This window comes from Balaenoptera borealis, assembly GCF_965194805.1.
Source record: "Balaenoptera borealis genome assembly, chromosome: 11".
Classification (NCBI taxonomy): Eukaryota; Metazoa; Chordata; class Mammalia; order Artiodactyla; family Balaenopteridae; genus Balaenoptera; species Balaenoptera borealis.
This window is the reverse complement of record NC_138868.1, coordinates 36651068-36674641: the sequence shown is the minus strand read 5'-3', so window position 1 is coordinate 36674641 and position 23574 is coordinate 36651068. Positions and strand designations below refer to the sequence as shown.

Below are 23574 nucleotides of genomic sequence, written 5' to 3'. Positions count from 1 at the left end.
CTGGTGGGAGGTTGGCTGTTGACTGGTGTACTGCAGTTCTTCCCCATGTGGAGTCTGCTTAGGCTTATCCACATGGCAGTCTTGAGTTTCCAAGTGTAAGAAAAAGAGGAAGGCTTACAGCACTAGTGCATTTCAAAGCTCTCTTTGCTTGATCGCATTTGCTAATAATTTATTGCCCAAAGCAAGTCATATGACGAAAGCCAGGAGTGAGGGGTAAATAAATAGACTTCATCTCTTGTAGGACTGTTCTGCAATATAACGTTGCAAGGATATGGATGCAAGGAAGGGAAGAATTTAACATTTTAATAATCTGTTACACAAATGATGATAAATAGAAAGCCACACCTAGACATATTAGCAGAATAGCGGAACCCCAAGGTCACAGAGAAGATCTTAAAAGTAGCCAGTGAAAAAAGGCAACTTTTTCAGAAAAGAATAACTTAGACTGAACATCTGGAAGTCTGAGCAAGAAAAAATGGGAGAAGGTATGAAAACCAGTATAAATAATAAAAGCACACAAAAATCACTGCAAAAATTAAAACAATGGTAATTAATTATTGACAGTTTTGTGCCAATAAAATAGAAAACGACAGAAAAATGAACAATTTCTTAAAACTATATAAATTATCAAAATGGACTTAAGAAGTGCAAAACCCAGGTAGTCTTAGAATCATTAATGTATCATCAGGAATTCATGATTCGAAATCTGTTGTATCAGTTAGCTTTTGATGCATAGCAAATCAACTCAAACCTTAATGGTTTGAAACAGCAACCGTTTATGTAGCTCAGAATTTTGTGAGTTGGCGTTTTGGGCTGGGCTTTGCTAAATTGTTCTTATATTCTCAGTGGGTTTAATCATGCATCTTTGGTTAGCTGCTAGGTTTTCTGGGGGCTGGCTGTACTAGAATGGCCTTCAGTTTGATGGCTCATCTCTGCTTCATGTGATCTCTCATTTTCTACCAGTCTAGCCCAAGCTTGTTTACATGGTGGCTGATCAGGGTTTCTAGAGCTGGAGCAGATGTGAGAATGGCCTTTTGAAGCCTATGCTTGAAACTTGCACATTGTTTTTGCTGCATTATTTTGGCCAAAGCAAGTTACAAGGCCAGGTTCAAGGGTCTGGGAAATTGACTCCACCTTTTGATGGGATACAAATTCCCATTGCACAGGGCATGGACCCAGCAAAGAGCAAAGAACTGTGACCATTTTTTTAGTCTACGATGTCTTTCCACCAAATAACTGCTGGGTTCAGATGGTTTTACAGGCAAGTTCTATTACATCCAAGGAAACCATTCCAATCTTACATAAACTCTTCCAGAGAAGAGAATAAATGAGAACACTCATTTATGAAGATAGCGTTACCTTGATTCCTAAACTAGACAAGGACTGTATAAGAAAGGAATTGTATAATACAAGGCAATTTACTTTTGAACACAGATTAGATTAAAAATGTAAACAAAATATTAGCAAACTGAATCTAGCAGTGTGTGTGTGTGCATGAGAGAGAGAGAGAGACCCAGTTATTGGTTATTTCAACGATATAAATTTGTTTTTATCACCAAAACATTTATTAACATAATTCAACACATGGAACAAAGGAGAAAAAAATACTGTGGTCATCTCAAGAGGCAGAAAAGCAATACATAAAATTCAGTACTGACTCAGGATAAAAAAGTTCTTAGCAAAATAGGAATAGAAGGAAACTTCATTAAACTGTACATAAAGAAAACATACATAGAAACATCATACTTATGGTTTAAATATTAAGAGAATTCCTGTTAAAGTCAGGAATCATACAGGCCATCCCTATTACCGTGTTTCTTTTTGACACTACATTGTAGATTCTTACCAGCAAAGTAAATTAAAACCTTAAGAATTATGAAAAAGAAAAATATAATTATTCATGAATTATATAATTGTCTACAAAAAATTGGACTCATGAATTATTAGAATGACCAAGAGAGTTCAGAAGGACTGTTGGACGCTCTGTGTGTGAACAGAAGTTTTCATTTCATTTGCATAAATACAAAATCGAAAAACAAAATCAATTGCATTGCTGAACAAAAGTAGCAGCAGTAGCAATAACAAAGATACAGTTAAATATAATATTTTGTTTATAATATAAAAAATGTGTAAGTACTTAAGAACAAAATCAAATATATACATGACAGTTATGAAGCAAATTGTAAAATTCTATTAAAAGCTATATTAAAGAACACCTAAATGGCAAGAAATATATTCTTCCCATTTGGAGAAGGAGGCTTAAAGCAATAAAGTCTTGGAGAAGGAGGCTTAAAGCAGTAAAGTCAGTTTTTCTCAAATATTCTCTAGATTCTGTGAACCTGTAATAAATTCCCAACAGGATTTTTTTTTTTTTTTTTTTTTTGGGTGGACTCTACAAGCCGATTCTAAAATTCTAATGGAAGATTAAAGAACAAGAATAATGAAGACAATTCTAAAGAAGAAAATGGGAGAGGGACTTGGCTTTTTCAGATACAAAGGCTTATTATAAGGTTATAGGAATCTTATAATGTCATATTGGTGCAAGAATTGGCACATGCATCAATAGAACAGAATGGAGAAGCCAGAAAGATACCCTTCCATTACATGTGGCAACTTGGAAACTTGAAGTGGCTTTCCCGATCAATGGGGAAAAGACCATTTATTCATCGATAAATGGTTAGGAAAATCAGTTATTTAAATATTTCGTATATATATTAATTGATGTAATTGATTTTTGTGTATAATGACAGGAAAAGCTTTAAATACGTATTTGCACACCATATGCAAAAAAAATTACAATTACAATTGACTTAAAAGCTAAATATTACAGCAAAACTTTGCAAGTTTTAGAAGACAACGTAGGATCATATCTTCATGTTCTTAGAGTAGAGAAAAATTTCTTAAGCTTAAAAAATGAAGAATCTTTAAAGGAAATATTGATAAGTGTAATATGTAGAATAAAAAGATCTGCTTATCACAGATGATCTTGGCAACAAGGATCAGTTGACAAAGACATAATATCCATTAAACAAATGCTATAAATCAATAAGGAAGATTCTTATAACTCAAAAATTCTGGCAAAAGATACGAAAAGGCAGCTCCCCAAAGTGGAAACGTGAATAGCCAATGATTGCACTAAAAGGAATTCCATTTCAGTAGCTATCTTGGAAATGCAAATTAAAACCATTAGTAGATACAATTTCTTAGCCATCAGCCTGACAAAAATGAAAAAAAAACCACAAAAAACCCAAAACCTGACAATGTTAAGTGTGAGGGAGACAGTTGAGAACAGGACACATACTCATTGTAGTGGAAACTTGCATTGGTAGAATACTAAGGCGAGCAATTAGGGAGATTTTGTATAAAGTTGAAGATGTGTGTACCTTATGACACAGGAACCCAACTTACAGGTATAAACACTGAAGAAACTCTTCTTTCTATGTTTCTTCATTGAAGAAACTCATGTACCCAAGAAGATATATACAAACATTATCACAGGAACATTTTCTTTCTTTTGTAATTTCAAAAATTTGGGAAAAAACTCTATCACTGGGAGAAGGTTTAAATTGTGGTAAATATTAAAATCATAGAACTTGAGTAAAAATTGATGAATTGCAAACATAATGTTGAATGAAAAAGCAAGTAGCAGGAGAATATTATGGTAGTAAATAATTTGTATGTGTAAAAATCAAAACAATCCAATTTATTGCTTATTTATACATTCACATGTAAAAAGGTAAATGCATGGAAATGATAAGCACTAAATTCAGACTAGTTTAACTTCTAAGAGGAATAAATGGGGATTTTATTAGAGATGGGTACCCAGAAGTCTTCAACTATAGTGATAACATTTTATTTAAGGTGGGTGGGAAATTCACAGGTATTTGCTGTAGTTTGGTTTCAACCCTTTTGTACATCATAAATATTCGAAATTAAAAATCATGACATAATTTTTCAGGGTGATAATTCACACATATGTATGTGTATAAATATGTACATATATCCATATCCATACAGGTGATTTTTTTCATGTTCTATGATTTTCCACGTGTCCAAGAATCATCAGAAATTTGTCCAAGTGTCTCTGTTCCAAACTGGCTCTCACTTATGCTATTTCTTGTTTTGTAGCTAGTTACCCACTGGTGAAGCTACTCTTTTCTTAGGGGTCTTGCGTCTGTAGTGAAGGGCAGCAACTGGTTCCGAGTCATGGAAAGACATCAGAGTCAGATGGGAAGAGTTTACAATTCAAATTTCTATGCCTACCTAGACCCACTTGTTGAGAATCTGAACTGTAGGGTTTGGGAATTTATATATTTTTAAAAGGCCTTTCTCACTGGTTTTGATCTGTAGATTTGAAGGCTCAAATTTGAGCGCACTGACATAGGTGACGTGTGTTGATGGTCTAGGTTAGTGTTTCACCTTGGTCTCTATAAAGATCTCACAAAATATAAGATATAGTCAATAATTAGCTTCTGCTTTAGTGTCTTTTTAGATTAGTGTCTCTCCAACTTTAGACTGCATCTGAATCTCCAGGAGGGATTGTTAGAACACAGGTAGCTGGATGTCAATAAACAGTGGAGTAGGCAGCTCCAAGTTTTTTTACTTCCACAGAAACATCAAAAAACAAGCAGAAACTGTTAGAACCAACCTTGTCAGAATTTTGGCAAACATTAAATGTTTGTAGCAACCAAGTTAATTTTGAATCAAGAAAAAGGCAACATCAAAATAACAGGAAAGCTTTATGGCATTTTTACTTGCCCTCGCCCCACACCAGCTACAGCTCAGCGGCAGTCTTGAAGATGTCAGCTCATGTTCCCATGTGGGAAAATGGTCCCTGGCTCTGGAGGGAGCAGAGCAAATCTTATCTACAAATTATTTTGTATGTCTGTTCTGTCTGGGACTGTCTGAAGGACTGATGCAAGACACTTATCTCTATTTCACCTAACTCAGAATTCTCCCAGGCCAAAAAAATTGGTGGACATTTCTTGAAAATATTGCAAAGCTACCAAACAATCTGGGGCAAAAGATTACAGTTAACACACATTAGACAATCTAGAGAGAGGAGGAAGAGCTGAGGAGAGAGATTCTTTGGGCAGTTTAAGGCATTCAAAAGCAATCATGTATATGGGGAATTTAGAAAGCTATATGCATGCCCAGAGCAAGATTCATGCTCAGAAAAGACCTGAGAATACCCTACGCGTTCACTTTGGGCCGATCCCTAGGATCAGTGCAAGCATGGCTAAGTGTTAAATGAGGGCTCCAGCATATAGCATGCTCTCCCCCAACTTTCCCCCTCTCCCAGCTCCTGGCATTCAAGGAAATCTTGGTCTAAAAACTTTCTGACCACAAGTTCCGGAACAGAGATTTTAGTGACCAGACATAATAAGGAATACAGTCTCTATAAAAATAGTCAGATAAGTTACTAAACAAATAGATTACTACAGCATTCAACAATAAACAAAAAAGAACAAACAAAAAAACCCCTAGGAAACCCTGGGGAAGGGAGAGACTGATCTTCGGAGTCATTTCAGTATTCAGTTGTCCAGTGTTCAAATAAAGTCATAAGTCAAACAAAAGACCAGGAAAGTATTGCCATTCAAAGAAGGAAAATAAATGGACATAAGCCATTCTGGAGGAAGCCCAGATATTGGACCTACTAGATGAAGACTTGAAAACAACTATCTTAAATGTGTTCAAAGAGCTAAAGGAAAACACGAACAAAGAGCTTAAGGAAGTGAAGAAAATTATGTATGCACAAATGAGAATATCAATAAAGATAAATTACAAAAAGGAACCAGATAGATATTCCGCAGCTGGGAATTACAACTGAAATGAAAAATTGGCCAGAATTCACCAGCAGGTTTGAGCAGGATGAAGAAAACAATCCCACAGGGTGCTGCACTTAGAAAGGCCCCCATGATTGGTTTAAGGCTCTGCTGTTGCTACCTTCAAGTTTTCAATAATTTTTGAACAAGGAACTCTGCAAATTAGGTAGCTGATCCTGAATAGTTTATAGGGGGCTTACTTGTTTCTTATTGGTCACATAATCGAGAGTCTAAGATTTACCAGGGTCAGAACTGTGTCTGTTTTATTCAGCAAGTGCTTCAAATAGTATCAGGTACACAGTTGGCAGATGATGTACTCTTAAAATGAATGAATAAATGCGCAAGCTATGAATCTGCCTTATTTGTAAAGTGCAAAGATGTCTCTCATACAGGTAATGCAGATTGTATAAGAATATATATATTGGGCTTCCCTGGTGGCGCAGTGGTTGAGAATCTGCCTGCCAATACAGGGGACACGGGTTCGAGCCCTGGTCTGGGAAGATCCCTCATGCCGCGGAGCAACTGGGCCCGTGAGCCACAATTACTGAGCCTGTGCGTCTGGAGCCTGTGCTCTGCAACAAGAGAGGCCGCGATAGTGAGAGGCCTGCGCACCGCGATGAAGAGTGGCCCCCGCTTGCCACAACTAGAGAAAGCCCTCGCACAGAAACGAAGATCTAACACAGCCATAAATAAATAAATTAATTAATTAAAAAAAAAAGAGAATATATATATTAAAAGCACCCTGCACTTAGTAGGTTTACAGCATGCATTCCTTCTCCCTCTTTCTTATATATTTAATGCTTCGTATATGCTTAACTCTATACTGCAGTAAAGACAGGCACTTTTGCTGCCTTTTAGGGACTTCTGTTTTAGTTGGGAGCTTGTGATTAAGACAGGGAGAATAGTTTGTCCTGTTATCTATTCCAGCTTGATGAGTGTATGATTCTCTGTAGATATAAGGAATCCTTGCTTAAGAGCCCAAATACCTGATACAGGCAGAAAACACAACGGGTGTTTACAGACTTGGACAATCATTTTCCTGCGGAGGTGGGTTGTGGGGATGAGGAAGAGAGTACCAACAATTATTAACTGCTTTCTATGTTCGAGACCTAGTCTGGCTGTACATATATTATCTTAGTTAATTGTGTATCACCTTCAGAGAATCCTAATAAGGTAGTTATTATAATTGTCCCTCTGTATCCTGTTTCCAAGACCCCTGCAGATACCAAAATCCATGGAAGCTCAAGTCCCTTGTATAGAATCCCTGTATGCTGTGGACTGTGCATCTGCGGATACAAAGGGCCGACTGTGTTATCCCTACTGTGTAAATCAGGCAATGGGGCTCAGAAAGATTAAGCAACTTGCCAGTCTCACATAGTTTGTAAGTGATGGAAATAGGATTGAAGCTTAGAACTTTCTTTTTCAATATTTTTGCTTATTCATTCAACAAATATTTTTTAGGGGCTTGCTTGCTGTGTACTAGTCACTGTGTTAGATGGTGGGGTATTTCACTTAGGTATGCCATGTCCTGTGGAGGAGACAGACCTGCCTTTTTCCAGGGCTCCAGCCCAAAGAAACAGGTGGTCCCAGTGAGAAGTACCAAAAGGAGGTGGCAATTCCACACACCACATCTCCCTAGGGAGCGTTGTGATGCTCCTTGTTCCCCTATAGGAGTAGCTCCATCCAACAGCTCTTTAGAAGGAAACCTTTTAAAACTCATCTCCCTATATACCAACCCGTGTTTCATTCCATCCTTTGGTGAGGTGAGATGGCTGGGGTAGGGGGAATGTATCACTGTCTCATTACAGAAATTATCTTGATCAGTGCTGCAAAAATCTCCCTGTAAAAGAGGCAGTCACTTCTCCGGTGACTTCTCAGGCTTTTAATAGATACCTGGTAGAAGCTGCCTCCTGGGTCCAAGAACCACACCTGCCTTTTGGCTCCAGAACTAAATAATGCTTATGTTGTGTTTTCAGGTTAAAACTGTATTGTTCTCTGTTTTAAATATGAATACGTCATTTCATAGGCAAAGTAAAAGCAAAAGCTCACTTGTCAAACCTAATTTCTGGGTCCTGGTGCATCGTTAGGAATAGTGCAATGAAAGTGCTGCTGATGAAAGAGCAGAGGGTGGCATCACTTGCTTGCTGCTTGGCACGTAAGCCTCTAGCTTTAGTTACTTCCGATCAGAGACACAGAACACAGGCTGGGGATTTCTTCACTTCAAAACAGCATTCATTTGAGAAAATAGTTGGCCAGTGGTGATAGGCTCGTCTGAATCTTCTGATTGTCATAGATTTTCGTTATCAAGGTGGTTGCCTACTGCTGAATTTCCCTTTGATGCACTCTAAGATGATTATGCTGTCATTATTCCAGAGGGTAAGCCTAGGTGAATCACAGTGCTTCAGAGGTTTGGGTGTTCTGACAGTTTCTAAATAGTTGAGATCTCGTGGAGAATTCCCATCTCAAAGCCTTTCACAGAGGCCAAGCCTTTCTGTCTCTGTTTTTCTCTCTTTTTCTGTCTGGTGAACTTGGGTCTGAAACCTTTCCCTTACCTGGACTTCACTGTCTCCTTAACAGCTGAGCTGTCACTGGGAAGTGAAATTACTTTTTTTTTTTTTTTTAATGCCACAGCTGTTGTTTTTTTTTTTTACCTCAGCTGGTTCCCATAATTCCACAGATGGTAAACATATGTTTATAGGCACATAGAAAAAGAAGCCATATTGGATTCCTCCCATCTCTAATTCTCATTTTTCCTTTCATGCAGAAAGTCAAAGTCACAGAACTGGGGAATCTTATATATTTGTAGATTAATATTTCTGTGCATTAAGGCTTTGGAAACATCAGGACAGCTAATGATATGCTAATGAACTGACAGTTTTTATTGATCATAATGAAAGTCGACAAGTGTCTTTCTTGGCTTTTATGCAAGCTGGAATATTTTATTAACTGTCTTCAGGGCAGAAATACATAATTGGCTGCATTGTGAAAATCCTCCTTGTCGGTTTCCCAGGTCTTCCTTTCTGTTAGCCTGTTGCCAAAGCCTGGGTCCTTGCCAGTTTATAAACAGAGCACATTCTCATCCATATATTTACAAGCCTTCCAGGAACCCTCCCCACCTCCTTTTCCTTTCCCTTTCCCTTTCAAAGCAATTTGTTTCAGTGTTTTAGCATACAAAAAAATGGAACCATTTTCTTCAATGTAAACAGAGATCTGCAGGGAAATAAGAGCGTTAAGAAAAGAATTAGCATTTGTTTGGCGGCAAAGCTGCTTTCATTTGTATCAGAAAGCTCCGAGTGTTAGTAGGGTTTGCCTAATAGTTATTCCATACATAAGAGGATAATAATGGCATAATTTTTCTAATCTTTTTATTGCATCTTCCTATATTTCTTACTGTGAAATGAGTAAATGTTCTTGGAACAATGGAAATAATGGGCATTAGTGTCCCAGGCAACAAACCCATAATGTATAACCTGCCTGGTGCAAATTTATTTTTCAGTGCCTGGTGAGCTGAGCGCAGGGGAAGTAGAAGGTGGCAACAGGTGGATGTCACAGAGGAAAAAATATCTGTTTTTCTTCTTTCCATCGTACTGATAGTAAAAGCTTATTAATTTGGGCTCTGCCCCTTAGGGAATTTTTTAGATCCTCAGAGTGGCTGAGATTTAGCATTGCTCTAACAACAAGAAAATGGATTGTTTAGCAAATTAATAGTGCAAATAAGATTGCAGGGGAGAATGTTAGGCTACCTAAAAGGACCTCAGTTTTCCAGCATTGAAAAACTGTTTTAGCAAGCTGTTAGTATCTAATGCAAATAATTCATTATGGATGGTTGAATAGTATCTTTCCATGAAGGCAGTTAAGATAGAACCTCATTTTGGTAACAGGACTTCCTTGTAGCACCATCTTGTGCTACAAAGCCCACGTAACTGTGAGACTTTCTCAAATGATATATTTTACTTACACTGTGTTGCAGTGGCCCAGCCCTCGTTTGGAGTTAGTAGACCTATAGTTGATGGCCTAAGATTAAGGTGTCCTTTAGGAAAGCTAATTAAAGTATCAGAGCTTTAGATTTTTCATAGGTCAAATGACCAGGTGATCTGGCCCTAGATCAGTAGTTTTCATCAGGCATCTAAAAAATCACCTCAGAATCACTGTCAAAATTTCATACATGACTGTGCTCCCTCACCCTCCTCTAAAATTCTGATATGTTCCCCTAGTTTAACAACTAGCATTCTACATGATTTTCACAGACTCTTAATAGCTGTGAAAATTATAGTTCCATATTGCATCAGGGAGGAAGAAATTTTCCTCTACCCTTCTAGGTTCTTCTGACGAGTCTAAGGATTAAATTGACGTGAGACCAATTAGCAGAAACTCCAAACAAATTTTAATAACATGTACACATGGCAGAGACCCAGGAAAACTGAGTAGCTTACCAAAATGGCTGAAACCCTCACCTTAAATACTGTCTTCAGCTAAAGACAGCAGAGAGTGTGGTGGTAGGTCTTTGGGACTCAAGGGGAGGTAGGCAATTCACACGGAGATGGCAAAGCAAATGTTCAGTAAATAAATGTTTGCTGGGCCACGCAGAGACAATGGGGTGCAGAGTGCACGCTGATCTCTAAGTTGCCCCACCACACCTAGTTCATATTCCTTGCAGATATTTCTGATGACAGTTCTATTCTGGGAACAGGCCCTCTATCTAAATTCTTTTAGGCAGTTAGGGGGAAGGTCAAAGTTTCTTCCTGAGTCTTTTGGGCCTTGATTGTTTTCAGGTCTAAATAATCTGCATGCCAGTGAGACATTTTGAGTGGCAAATTTTGCTCTCTTACAATTATATAATTTATAGTTTTTAGGAATTTGATGCAGGTTAGGTATTGATTGTACCTACTTCGTGAAATATACTACGATAGGAATTGCAGGGAAAGCTGAGGTGAAAACCTATGATTTTTGCTTTCATGGTTTTTATAATTTAGTTATTTGGTTAGTTGCCATTCAGTTCCAAATCAGTAAGATTTTATTCTGTTCGTGGACTGGATGCAGGCGCTACTTTCACCACTGTGAACTTGTAAGGAGTAAACACTCTTGCTCCAGAAAATCCAAGTGATTGACAACAGGGCAGGGTTTCTCAAAGTGGGGCCCCTTGACCTTTCATGGGAATCCTTTGGGACAGCTTTTAAAAATGATGATTCCTGGGCCCACTCCAACCCTCCTGAAACAGAATCTGGGGTTGACCCAGGAATCTGAATGTTAAACAAATACTCAATGTGATTCTTAAGAAACTGGCAGTTTGAGAAATACTGCTGTGGTGAATGGTATGAAGTAAAGCATAGGTCTCAAAAAATGAGATCAAATGAGGTCCACTAGTTAGAGGCCCAGCCAGAGTTTTTCTTTTTTTTTCAGTTAAGTGTAGATACATTTAAAGTTAAATGAAGAGAAATAATAGAAGTTCTATCTTTTTATCCCTTATTTCATCTTTTCTGGGGAGAAGTTGCTGTCCTCTAAGGTACATTTTCATCTATAGAAATCCTCACAGATGATTTTTCTGGGAGAAATAAGGCTGATCGAGCTTCTTTGTTGTTTGTTGCTTTATACTTTATAAAACTCAATTTTCTGAAGAAAAATACAGGCTTAGCAAATGCTTCTTTTATTGACAAATATCCGGGCACTAAATACAGTTGGCCCTCTGTCTGCAGGTTCCACATTTGCAGAATCAACCAATTTCAGTCTGCAGTTGGTTGACTCCATGAATGCTTAACCTGTGTATGCAGAGGACCTACCGTACTATGCCATTTTATATAAAAGACTTGAGCATCCGCAGATTTTGGTATCTGTGGTGGGTGGGTGGTGGAGGGGAAAGGGAGGGTCCCAGAACCACTACCTTCCAGCTACTGAGGGATGACTCTAGTTCATATGACAATTCAGTGCAAGACCTTTTGGTTCTTGTCGTGGGGAGGTGCTGGGATATATACACAGGTATGTATTTATAGGTTCACATACATACACTTACACTTCTTTGGGTTACAGTTGGTATTTGTACAGTACATTGCCACCCTTCATTTAATCCAACATGGAATTACATCCATTCAAATAAATTAGCATTCCCATCTTGATTCATTTGGCAAGAACATGTTTTTATGCCAGTATGTGGGCTGACCCTCATGACCTCTTTTTCAGAAAAAATATCAAGTGCCTTGAGTTTTTGTGTTGATAGGGATCGAGAAGCTGTCAGTTCTTATTTCCGTTTTTGTTCAAGTCAACATCATTGATCTTCACCTGATGATCTGTGTGACACACACGTGTGTGCCGGAGATTAAAAGTGGAAAGACAGAGGAGGGAGGCAGGTGGAAGAAAGGTGTGGGAGAGGCAATAAGTAATTTACAAAGTGACTAAATCAGTCATTAAGAAAACAAAAGGAATACTGCTGTGTATAATATATGTTGCTACAGGATAAGTGGATAGGAAATCCTTTTCAGATGGACTTTTTATTTGTTTTGGCAAAGATAATACCATGACAAATATACTCCAGGTTTCTGAGGGCCCTTTCCATGGCTGATAAAAATAAGAATGATTTAGGCTCTTATAACCAGCAGGTAATAGATAGACCTGATCCTTTCCTGGTACGTGTGCTTTTGCCACTTTGGCATCAGGGAGGGTGACCAACTGTCCTGGTTTGCCTGGGAATCTCTCGGTTTTAGCACTGAAATCTCTAAATCCCAGGCAAACCTGAATAGTTGGTCACTATAACTTCATCCATATTCAGCCTCATTAGACGGATATTTTCTGATGTGTATTTAGTTCTCTCTGGTCTGTTCTTTGATGGAAATCTATCGCTTTGTCTGCTCTGGACTGATTTTTTTCTTTCATCCTGAAAGTTAGCAAAAGCACAGAGATCTAAATTGTGACACTTTCTGTTTGGACGCCTGTTTCATTGACCCAGCACTTGAGTGCTAGAAGGTTCTGTAGCTTTTGCATACAGCACTTCTTTTTACAGATGAAGCAACTGAAGCTCAGAGAGGGTGGTTGACTTACTAAGTCCACCCAATTAGCTACAGATGGATCCAGACCTTAAACTTTGGGCCCCTGACTGCCAATCTCATGCTTCTCTCAAATTCCTCACATGTGCTTGAAAGGCACCCTGGCCTCTCCAAGGAGTTAATTTGCTTTGAAAAACTGAGCAACTTTGTGCCAGGAAGAAGCTGATTGACTTAGACTGTGCTCCATTAATTGCTCCCTGTAATTCCCTGGCAAGAGATAACACATTCATTTTGAGGAGCTACGGCAGGCACCTCCTTCCCATGGTGAGGCATCTCTTCTCGTAATCACGGGCACTGCATCATCCTCGAAGAGGAAGAGGTTAATCAAAGTACCTAATTCGGAGGAAGAGGCCTTGTGACCCTGTTATTTCTATTAATATTTCCAATTAATATTTTATCTTGGAATAATAAGCAGAAACAGCATTTGCTGACTACCTTCTGCTGTTTAGAAGATGAGCACATAAACGTTAAATGCTGCTCCCTCTGAAAGACTCACCACACTATCATAAGCCTGTATTTTATTTATAGATTAAGCTCAATATTCGGAACCAGCTTCTACATGTTCCATCTGTTCTGTAATATCTCTTCCATCAAATCAGGAAAAAAAATACCCTAAAAACGTAATCTTGAAATTCAACGTGAAAAATCCAAAAGCCAAGTCAATATTTTCATTGAGAGATGGCAGCCCCAATGACTTTCTTAAATTAGGGCTGTTCTTCCAGACTAGATTGCAGAATTAGAAGACCACCTTTTATCCACAGTGAGATGTTGAGCAAATCTTAAGACTCACCAGCAAAGACTCATGTTACTCAGTTAGCTGAGAGCAAGGTTCTTAAGGAGTTTTCCCCGTGTCTAATTTTATTTCCTAGACTAAATGAGTCAGTAGAGCATTTTAGTCTAATATGTTCCTATTGTCGCTTTTTCCCACTTAAAAAAATCCTGTAAATCAGCAATATTTAATGTTCCAAGATGACTAGGGCATTGAGGAGAATTTTTATTGCATCAATGTCTTTTTAGTTGGACAGTTTAAGAACATTGACTGATGGATCCTTAGTTCTATGATATCATTAGCATAAACCAGTGGTAAGTAATTGTAGCTTTCTCAAGATGATTGGACATTTCGAGATTTTTTAGAAGAGGATGGTATGGAGTAGGTCAGTGTGGACTAAGGCCAACTCACCTTTTGAATACGGTTATCAGTCTTGCTAAAAAAAAACAAAAACAAAAACACTTCCCTGCAGAGAGCATGTGACAGGGGCCATTTGAACTGGTAACTGTAATACTGATTGCCACCTCTCTCTTCTGTTATCAAGGGGATTATCCAAGATGGGAAAATCATCTTTATACCGAATGGATACATAACACAGTGTCCGAACCTGAATCGCAGTAAGTAGCAACTTAAAGCATTTCTGAATTATTAATATTATATGGCTTGTTGATAACATCAGAGAAGCACTTCAGGAAGGATACAAACAATTTACATTATTGACTTATGAGGTGGTGGGGTTAGTGAGAGATTTTATGTATACTAAAATACTCCTGTGTCTTTGGATTTTTAAAAAGCTTATGTATTATTTGTAGAATTAATATTTGAAGGTAAGAAAAGATTATATGAGCAGTTTTGGGTCTGTAGGTTAATATAATAAGTTATGTTTCATATAATTATATAAATATATGTATATAAACTATTTTTTAAACTTCTTGACTTGGATATATATGAGTGTACTTTTGCTGCTTCTGTGATAATTCACAATTCTTTAGTCCCAATAAAAATGAGAGTTTAGTTTAAATTTTAAAATGTTTTCAAGGTAGAAACATACTGTCCTTTTCAGTTAGTCCTTGTTCCTTTCTTTTTGCTTATTAATAAAAGGAAAAGATCTAGATCTGAAATCCTCTGTGAATTCACTCCAATTTTGAAGTCATACTTAACCAGAAAAGCGAAGACACTTTTACATAGCTAAAAAACTACTGTTTAAATATATATATTTTTTTCTGTTAGCACAGTATCAACATTTATTTTATATTTTCTTTATTGAGCTTGCCCAACTTGCAGTGATTTCTTAAGCTTGGTGCAAGGAATAATGGATTTACAGGAGCTTTTGGCCAAGATGACTGCAAAAGTAGGTATCTAAATTTCACTTGTGATGTTTCATTTCTTTGTCCATCCTATCTGGAATTTAGAGTGATATACTATAATGGAAACATTTTTAGTGTTGGCATCTGCTATATGTTACTATAAAAATGGTTTATTCTTTCTTGAAATAGGACAACCTATAGTAAACATAACCGTTTACGCCTTTGATACTATTAGGCTGTATCAAAATACTTGAAAAATGTTTGGAAGAAAGGCAATATGTATCACTGTATATTCCCTGGGAGTGGAAAAGGAATTTGCCCATTGGCTATTAAACCAGTAACACTGAGAGATGATATATGGTCAGAGTCACTGCTGCTTATAAGCTAATGCATTTTGGATGCAAGCATCATTGCCAGTAATCGGAAAGGGCAAAATAGCAATTGTTAGGAACAGATTATTGTCACAGGAAGGCTGTATATCACATTTCTAATATATGATGCATTTCAAAACTGGTCCTGAGTTAAATAGTGAAGGAGGCAAAGTTTGCCTTTCAGCACCTTCAGTTTTATAATTCTGCATCTTTCCCTCCTCCCCATCATACACTTAACAAGCGTCTTTTGAGGATCTGCTATTTGCCAGGCACTGTGTTAGGCACATAGGAGGCAGTGATGAAGAAGATGTGATTTCTACCCCCAGAGATGTTCATATTGAGTGGCAGAGCCGGGAATGTAAACAATTAGGGACTTTGATAATATATACTCATAAAGTTTAGATTGATAATGAGAAGCCCTGAACCTTGTGAAGAAAGGCGCTGAATAAATAGAAAACGTGGCCGATGCTGTTGTTATGATACCGATCAGTCGTGGACATGAGTTCCGGCCTAGGGCAAAGAAAGAATTTGGTTGGCCCTAAGAGACATTATGCTCTGCAAAAGGGAGAATTTTAATAACAGTGAAAATGATACCTTAATCCTATTCTACCTGCGGCTGTGACTGCTCCTGCCATCAGCCGTAGCACGTGGAAGAAATCGGTGGGTAGGTCAGTGTTTGGGATGTAGGGCTGTATTTTGGACTCAAAGACTCTGCTGCTGAAGATAATGTTTCTGCTTCAAACTAGGTCTTTGGCCAAGTCCCCTTTTGTCTGCAAAGGAGAGAGAGCACTTTTGTAAAGAGAGAAACTAAAACTGAGATTCGAGAGATTCTTTTCACTTCAGAGTACAGTGGAAATGTGAAATGTAGGCAATAATTTGCCTTCCAGCTTGCGGCATATAGAAGCTTTTATGTCATATTGTCTGGAGCAGCTTGATCTCAATACCGTTAATTATAGTTTAGCTCACTACCAAATTTTTGGAACAAGAAACATGCCACTCAGCCTCAGGTGACTGTGGTTCTCCATCTCCTGGCGATGAGAGTGCCCTTTTTCATTCTCATTCTTTCCCGTTGCGGGAATGTCATTTTTCTCTTTTTAGCTGTACATTATTATCTAGCAGTCACATTGAGCTCTGTCCTCAAAACATTATTATGTAAAATGGGCATTTGTGAGGCAGAAGATATTTAATTGTGAGCAGAAAATGGTTTAATCCACCTTCTAAACACCCCCAGCACTTTGGAAGATTTATAAGTCTATTTCTTTCAAACCGTGAATAGAATTATAATTAGAAAACTGAGTACTTCCATCTTCACTGCAAAATTTGGAATCTGTGATAATCTAGAAGAAGAGTTGGCAAACTTTTCTTGTAAGGGGCCAGCTAGTAAATTTTAGTCTTTATAGATCAAGAAGCAAAATTGAGAACATGATGTATATACTTATTTCACTTCAATATAATCAATCAATATAACATGAAAGGGGGCTTCCCTGGTGGCGCCGTTGTTAAGGATCGCCTGCCAATGCGGGGGACACGGGTTTGAGCCCTGGTTGGGGAAGATCCCACATGCCGCGGAGCAACTAAGCCCGTGCACCACAACTACTGAAGCCTGTGCACCACAACTACTGAAGCCCGTGCGCCTAGAGCCCATGCTCCGCAACAAGAAAAGCCACCTAATGAGAAGCCTGCACACCTCACCTCAGTGAAGTCCCAATGCAGCCAAAAAAAATAAGAATGATAATAATAAAATAAAATAAATAAATTTATAAAAGAAAAAATATATAACATGAAAGGATGCTCAACATTGCTAATCTTCAGGGAAATGCAAATCAGAACCACAATGATACATCACCTTATACCTGTCAGAATGGCTATCATGAAAAAGAACACACGTAACAGATGCTGGCAAGGATGTGGAGAAAAGGGAACCTTTGTACACTGTTGGTGGGAATGTACATTGGTACAGCCGCTGTGGAAAATAGTATGGAGGTTTCTCAAAAAAACTAAACTAGAACTACCATATGACCCAGCAATTCCATTCCTGGGTATACATCCAAAGAAAACAAAAATGCTAATTCAAAAAGATACATGCACCCCAGTGTTCATAGCACATTATATACAATTGCCAAGCTATGGGAGCAACCTAAGTGTCCATCAACAGACGAATGGATAAAGAAGATGTAGTACACACACACACACACACACACACACACACACACACACACACTGGAATACTACTCAGCCATAAAAAAATGAAATTGTGCCATTCACAGCAACATCAATGGACTTGGAGGGCATTATCCTAAGTGAAATAAATCAGACAGGGAAAAACAAATGCTGTATATCACTTATATGTGGAATCTAAAAAAATCTAAAAAATACAACAAACTAGTGAATTTCAAAAAAGCAGCAGACTCACAGATATAGAGAACAAAATAGTGGTTACTAGTGGGGAGAGGGAAGTGGGGGAGGAGTGATATAGGAGTGGTAGATTAAGAGGTACAAACTATTATATAATAAGCTACCAAGATATATTGTACAACACAGGGAATCTATCCAATATTTTATAATAACTATAAATGGAGTATAACCTTTAAAAATTGTGAATCACTGTATTGTACACAGGTAACTTATATAATGTATTGTACATCAACTACACTTCGATAAAAAAATAAAATATAACTATTGAAAAATGTAAAAATTATTCTTAGCCCACAGGCCATACAAAAATAAGTGCTGGGCCAGATTTGGTCCATGGACCTTAGTTTGTCAACCCCTGATCTGGAATAAACTGGAAAGATATCCATATTAGGTAATATTTATTGAGCATTTACTATGTGTTAGTTACAATGCTTAAACTTTTTATATTCACTCTCTCTATAATCCTTCCAGCAATCCTCTGAGCTAGGTTTATTAGCCCACTGTCCAGATGAGAAGACTGAGTCCCAAGAAAGTTATGTAGTTTTTCCCAAGAAAAGTGGATGGCAAAGCCGAGACTCAAACTTAGATTCTGTAAGTTGGATCATAACTGAGGAAGTTTATGGTTGGAGGAGAGAGGATTAGAAAGAGAACCAAAAGATATAAAGAAGGAATGACTGATGGAGAGAGGGAGGTGGATGCTACCAGTAGGAGGATGGCGATACCAGTGAGAAGAAGAACGAGCACATAAGACGAGAGGAAAAGAGGAGTGTGTGTTCAGATGGTACCTGCTGGGAGTGAAACGTGAGCATAGAGCTTGTAGCAGCTTTTGAAGGAGGAACGTCAGGGCAAGGACAAGCCCTCTTAACTCACCCATCTGGTTACAGCCACTTGTTTTCCTTAGGTAGATGTGGGAATTTTCTGAGTCCTGGGTTTACATTATGTGTCCTCCTGCCAGGACCACACAGGGGTCACTGCTATTGCATTATCTCCTTAAGGGTTTTCAGATCATAGGGACTGCTCAGAATCAGACTGCTAACCTAGGATCAGCCAGGTGAATTCTCAGCAAAGAATTCTTTAAGACTTCTGAAGGAAGATATTTCCCTCTAGCCAGTGCCATGGTCTGAGTAGGAAGGTCTTCCTTCTGTGCCTGGTGCAAGCCTTGTTTCCTTTTTGTTCACTCTTAAGCTGAGTGTACAGCCCTTTGGGGCCGTACCTTGATGTAGGAGTTTCCTTTAAGACATCCCATCTTGGGCACACCCTGTTCTCTATTTCCTCTCCCTGGCCCCCTGTGCAAGGTGGGAGCTTGAGGGCTCCATGTTTTGGCTAACGTCATGGAGGTTGGCTTTGGTGCTCACTCGCCTCCCTGGATCCCTGGCTGCCAGTTGGTTTTGGCCACTGTGGCTTTATTCCTTTTCTATCATCTCCTGTGATGATTTTTAAAAGTTATGATTTGTGTATGTTATCCAGCATTTTAGTTGGTTCAATTGGTGTAGTCTTTTAGGGTACCTAGTCTGCCATCTTGGTGGAAACAGAGTGTAATACATCTCTTGGCAGAGTGAAGGAGATGGAGTCTGGAGCGATAAGACAAACTGGAAGCCAAGTAGGGTTCCTGGGTGCAAAGGGAATTCTATGGCACCAAATCGATCTGGATTTGGGCTTTGCCTTTAGTTAAATAAGCCTATCATGACAAGATTTAGCTGATGGGTTTGGAGGTTTGGTTTGAGTTGCCCAGCAGCTGTGATTAAAATAGGCATTAGTCATGTAGATCATGGTGGAGATAGAAATGGGCTTTGGAGTAAGATTCATCTGATGTTGAATCTCATTTTTGTCACTTCCTTGGATGTTTGCAGCCTGGAATGAGTCACTGGTCTCATTTCTAGCTGCAGTTTCCATGTATGTAAAATGGTGACAGTTATTCTTCGTTTTATAAAGATTGCATGAAAGTTGCTGTCAGAGCCCTGGTCTAGAGCCAGGAGGTTTTGGAAAGCAGCAGAAAGTCCTCACATTTGGGTCACAGTGGAAGCCATGGAATCCTACCGGAGAGCGAGTCCAGCACACAAGCTGGACAGGAGTTGGTAGCCAAAGTCACATCAAACCAAACAGACACAGACACCAGATCAGCTCAGGGTTGTGCCTAGGAGGGCTTGCTGTTCCTTTTCTCCTTTCAGAGTACAGGGTGATTGAAAATGACTGTGCCCTTGCTTGATATAGGAAAGATCAGGGAAGCAGCTTGCATGTAGCTTCAGGTGACAGAGGCCAGGGTACAGAAGAGCCCTCTTGAAGAATCCCAACATTGTGGCAAAAACCATACTTTTTCAAGGGGGAGAAGGTGCAGGGAAGCGGTCCCCTGACGCTTCCCCTAAGTGAGCCACAAGAGACCACCGATCCCCTGGCTTATTCTGGAAGTTCTCTCAGGTAGTCTCTACACTGTGGGAACCACACGCCTGCTGAGCCAGGTACACAGCGATAGGACCAGGCTGTGTCCTGCTCTTGCATCCCACCTGTGTGGTAATCACATTCTTCCTTCAAGCTCAGGAAGAAGAGATGCTGAAGATGGGGAATTTCTTGATTACTTCTGTTTAAATCTTTGACAAATCTATTTATGTAAATCAAGCAGCACTTGCAGTGGCATTTCAGCTTGTAACATATTTAATTTTGAGACTTTCATTGTTTCGAGGAGCTCAATAGTGATTTTTCAATTAAGCCTAAAGGTTTAACACAATAGATTTCTTTTTTCCCTTTCATATAGCAAATGCCAAATAAATACTATTTCAAAGGAAAAAAAGAAATCTACTGCATGACTAATGTACTTAGATTCATTCATTGACCTCTTTCTGTGGAAAAGGCCTCTGCTGTCTGTCTTTGAATGTGTAGAGCTAAGAATAAATGATTTGGTCCATGGTTGCTCAGATAAATGTGCAAACAAAGGTAAAACAGAAAAGAGATGTAGATTTGATACCGTATCTATTTTGGATCTGCAGGCATTCTTAGAGAAAATGGCAGGTAGTGTAGAAATAGCTTTTGAAAATGAATTTGTGTAAATTCAGCATGCTAATGCCAGTGACAGAAAATGTAATTCATTTTTTATTTCAGAGTTGTTTTTCTCCTTTATTGTTGCTTCAGGATTTAGCAGGGGAAAAGGAAGGCAAGATTACATATTAAGTGCCTTTGAAAAATTAGCTTTTTGCCTTAATATTCCTTTGTCTTGGTGTCTGTCTGATGCATTCTTATCATCACAGAGATTAGGGTTTTTCACTGTTGTCAGAACAGGCTAAATATATTAAAAATTTAAATACAGTACTCAGAAGGGAAGCAAAATCGGCCTTGAGAATAGCTTCCATTGTATTAAAATTGAGGCTTTTCCTTGGAATTGAGTTTTGTATGTGAGCATAGCTCAGCTTTGTTGGGCAGTACTGGAAATTGACAATATTGCCTTTAGGCAAGCTCCTGGATTTTCAGGAAACTTGGATAGATACAGAATAGCCTTTTGGACTAGTCCTTAAGAAGTGCCCTTCTTGGAGTGATACAGACACTAGGGTTCTTCCAGACTTTGAGAGTAAGACACGCACTTTCCTCTCACAAACAGATTCTTCATTCTGAGCCACTTTTAGGAAAGATTCCCTTCTAGTTCAACTCTTTCTTGTTCATTCCACGGTCATATGTCTATCACTACCTTATGTGGGAACTACTGAGGCTATAGAAATGAAGTAGATAATATGTGATGAGTTTTCACTTCCTTTTTATTATCTCTTACCAATACATGGTTTTGGTACTTGGTGTCACCAAACTCTTGGAATTATATGTTATCTGCATTTCCTAAAGAATTCCCAGAGAACGTAATTACCGTCGATTCTGGACGCTCTATGATTAGGCTGGAGATATAAATGTAACTTGAATTTTTGGAAGATCATGTATAGTAGAGGAGTCATAGGAAGCTAAGTTTCAGGCACGGTCGACTCAGTTTTTTCAGGGTTGATTATAGTGCATGTGGTTTGTTTAGGATTCTATTTGTTCTTTTCCCTTCCTCTTGGTACTACCTATGACAGGCAGACAAGGAACAAATTTTCTTGAGAAATTCCAAAAGTTTAGAGCAAGAGATGGAATAAATGACAAAAACCAAGGTTGAATTACATGTGGATTCCATTTCCAAAGAGTAGCACTGTTATGAGTAATTGAGAGGAGCATGTATGGGCTGGAACCATAGAAAAGGTAGAAAGATGGTAGAAGTCATCATTAGCCAGGTTCAACCATTATAGCTAAAATACTGCCTTGAAATAGTCTTAGTTGGGATCAAAAATGGATTCGATCTCCTGTATGGGGAAAATACTCAAGACGGGGATATATAAGTATGATTGAGAAGGGAAAGAAACTATTTGATGAATGTTTAGAAAGTGGTATTTGTTCTTCTATCATGACCTTCTCTATGTAAGGAGAAAGGAAGAAGGGCGATATTGCTACCAGGCTGAGTTACTCCTTGGTATGGATGTGATGACAGAGAGATCATACCACATTTCAAGTTTTTTTGTACCATAGTTTTGAAGGCAACCTGGAGTCGCCTACATGCAAAATGGTCAAGAGGGAGGGTTGGAACCATATCACGAGGAGCTATTAGGGGAACCTGGTGGGCTGACTGTGGTCAAGAGCAGGCAAGAGGCCAGGATAACCTCAAATGTTTGTAGAGCGGTTAGACTTGCTCAGGATGGGCCACAAGGCAAAACTAGGTCTAATAGGAAAAAGGGAGAGAAATTTCACAGCTCAAGCTAAGAAAGACGTTTCAAACATCCAGAGCTAACCAAGAAAAGTAGCTTTCCTTGGAAGGTAATGAGTGTCCCATCACAGTTACATGTGCAAACAGAGGCTGGATGACCACTTGAAGGGGTTACTTGTCATGTCATTCAAACTTTATAAACTCTTTCAAATCGGAGATTCTAAGATTCTATGTTTAATGGTAGCAGTTGGGTGACCTAAAAAAAGGAAAAAGGTTTTCTTTTCTTTTTCTTTTTCTTTTTTTTTTTTTAACAAAGTCCTCATCTCACCTGGGGGTTTGGTTGCCTCTCTTGAACTTGTCTGAACACCAAGGTGGATTCTGGGGCATTCTATTTGGAGGATCCTGAGCTGGGGAGAAATAAGATCTGCCTATGACTTCCCAGAATTTTTCATAAAAGAGGAAGCAGTGACTTCCCAGCTTGTAAACCATGACACTCCGGTTAGTGTGTGAAGAAGAGGGACAGGATAGCGGGAGATAAATGTAAGTGCTTCCGAGTTGCTGATTAGATCTCCTGTAAACATTGTAACGAGTCCTTGAGAACACATTCATTACAAGTGTTTCTGTGTGGGTTTGAGCTGAAAGCACACGCGTTGATGAACACCCATGAGGTCCCTGAGATACAGTTTAATGTCTCATTTGGTGCTCATTAGACCATGGGAGCCAATATGTCTTCAATTTAGAATGCTTCTACCTTGTGTGAAATTAAAAAAAAAATCTTCGAAAAAGAGATCTGGCTAAGAATCACTGAACTGCTTTGAGCATTTTTTTTTCTCCTCCCGCTTGGATTTATTTTTGCTCGTTGCGATTAGCTTTGTTAGGACAATGCAGTTGAATTACAGAAATTACACGTAGTAACTCTTGTTTGCAGCTGAACTATGCAGAGACAAGACTTAGTCAATTGGAAAACTGTCATTGTGAGAAGACCTGTCAAGTGAGTGGACTGCTCTATAGAGACCAAGACTCCTGGGTTGACGGTGATCACTGCAGGAACTGCACATGCACAGTAAGCCTCTTTGTACATAAATGGACAGTTTTGAGAGGGCAGTTGTACTAATTATTGTGTAACCTGTTTCTTTATAATGCTA

General features: G+C 38.7%; 1 protein-coding gene across 3 annotated transcripts in view; it reads left to right on the top strand.

The window, feature by feature from the left end:
• The window catches only part of NELL1 (neural EGFL like 1), an 866104-nt gene that overhangs the window by 172358 nt on the left and 670172 nt on the right, over positions 1–23574 (top strand). For all 3 annotated transcript variants that reach the window (XM_082342435.1, XM_082342434.1, XM_082342433.1), the window contains exons 6-8: positions 14173–14245; positions 14897–14979; positions 23358–23492. In XM_082342435.1, coding sequence (XP_082198561.1) covers positions 14173–14245; positions 14897–14979; positions 23358–23492 — 291 coding nt within the window. The remainder of the gene's footprint in view (positions 1–14172; positions 14246–14896; positions 14980–23357; positions 23493–23574) is intronic.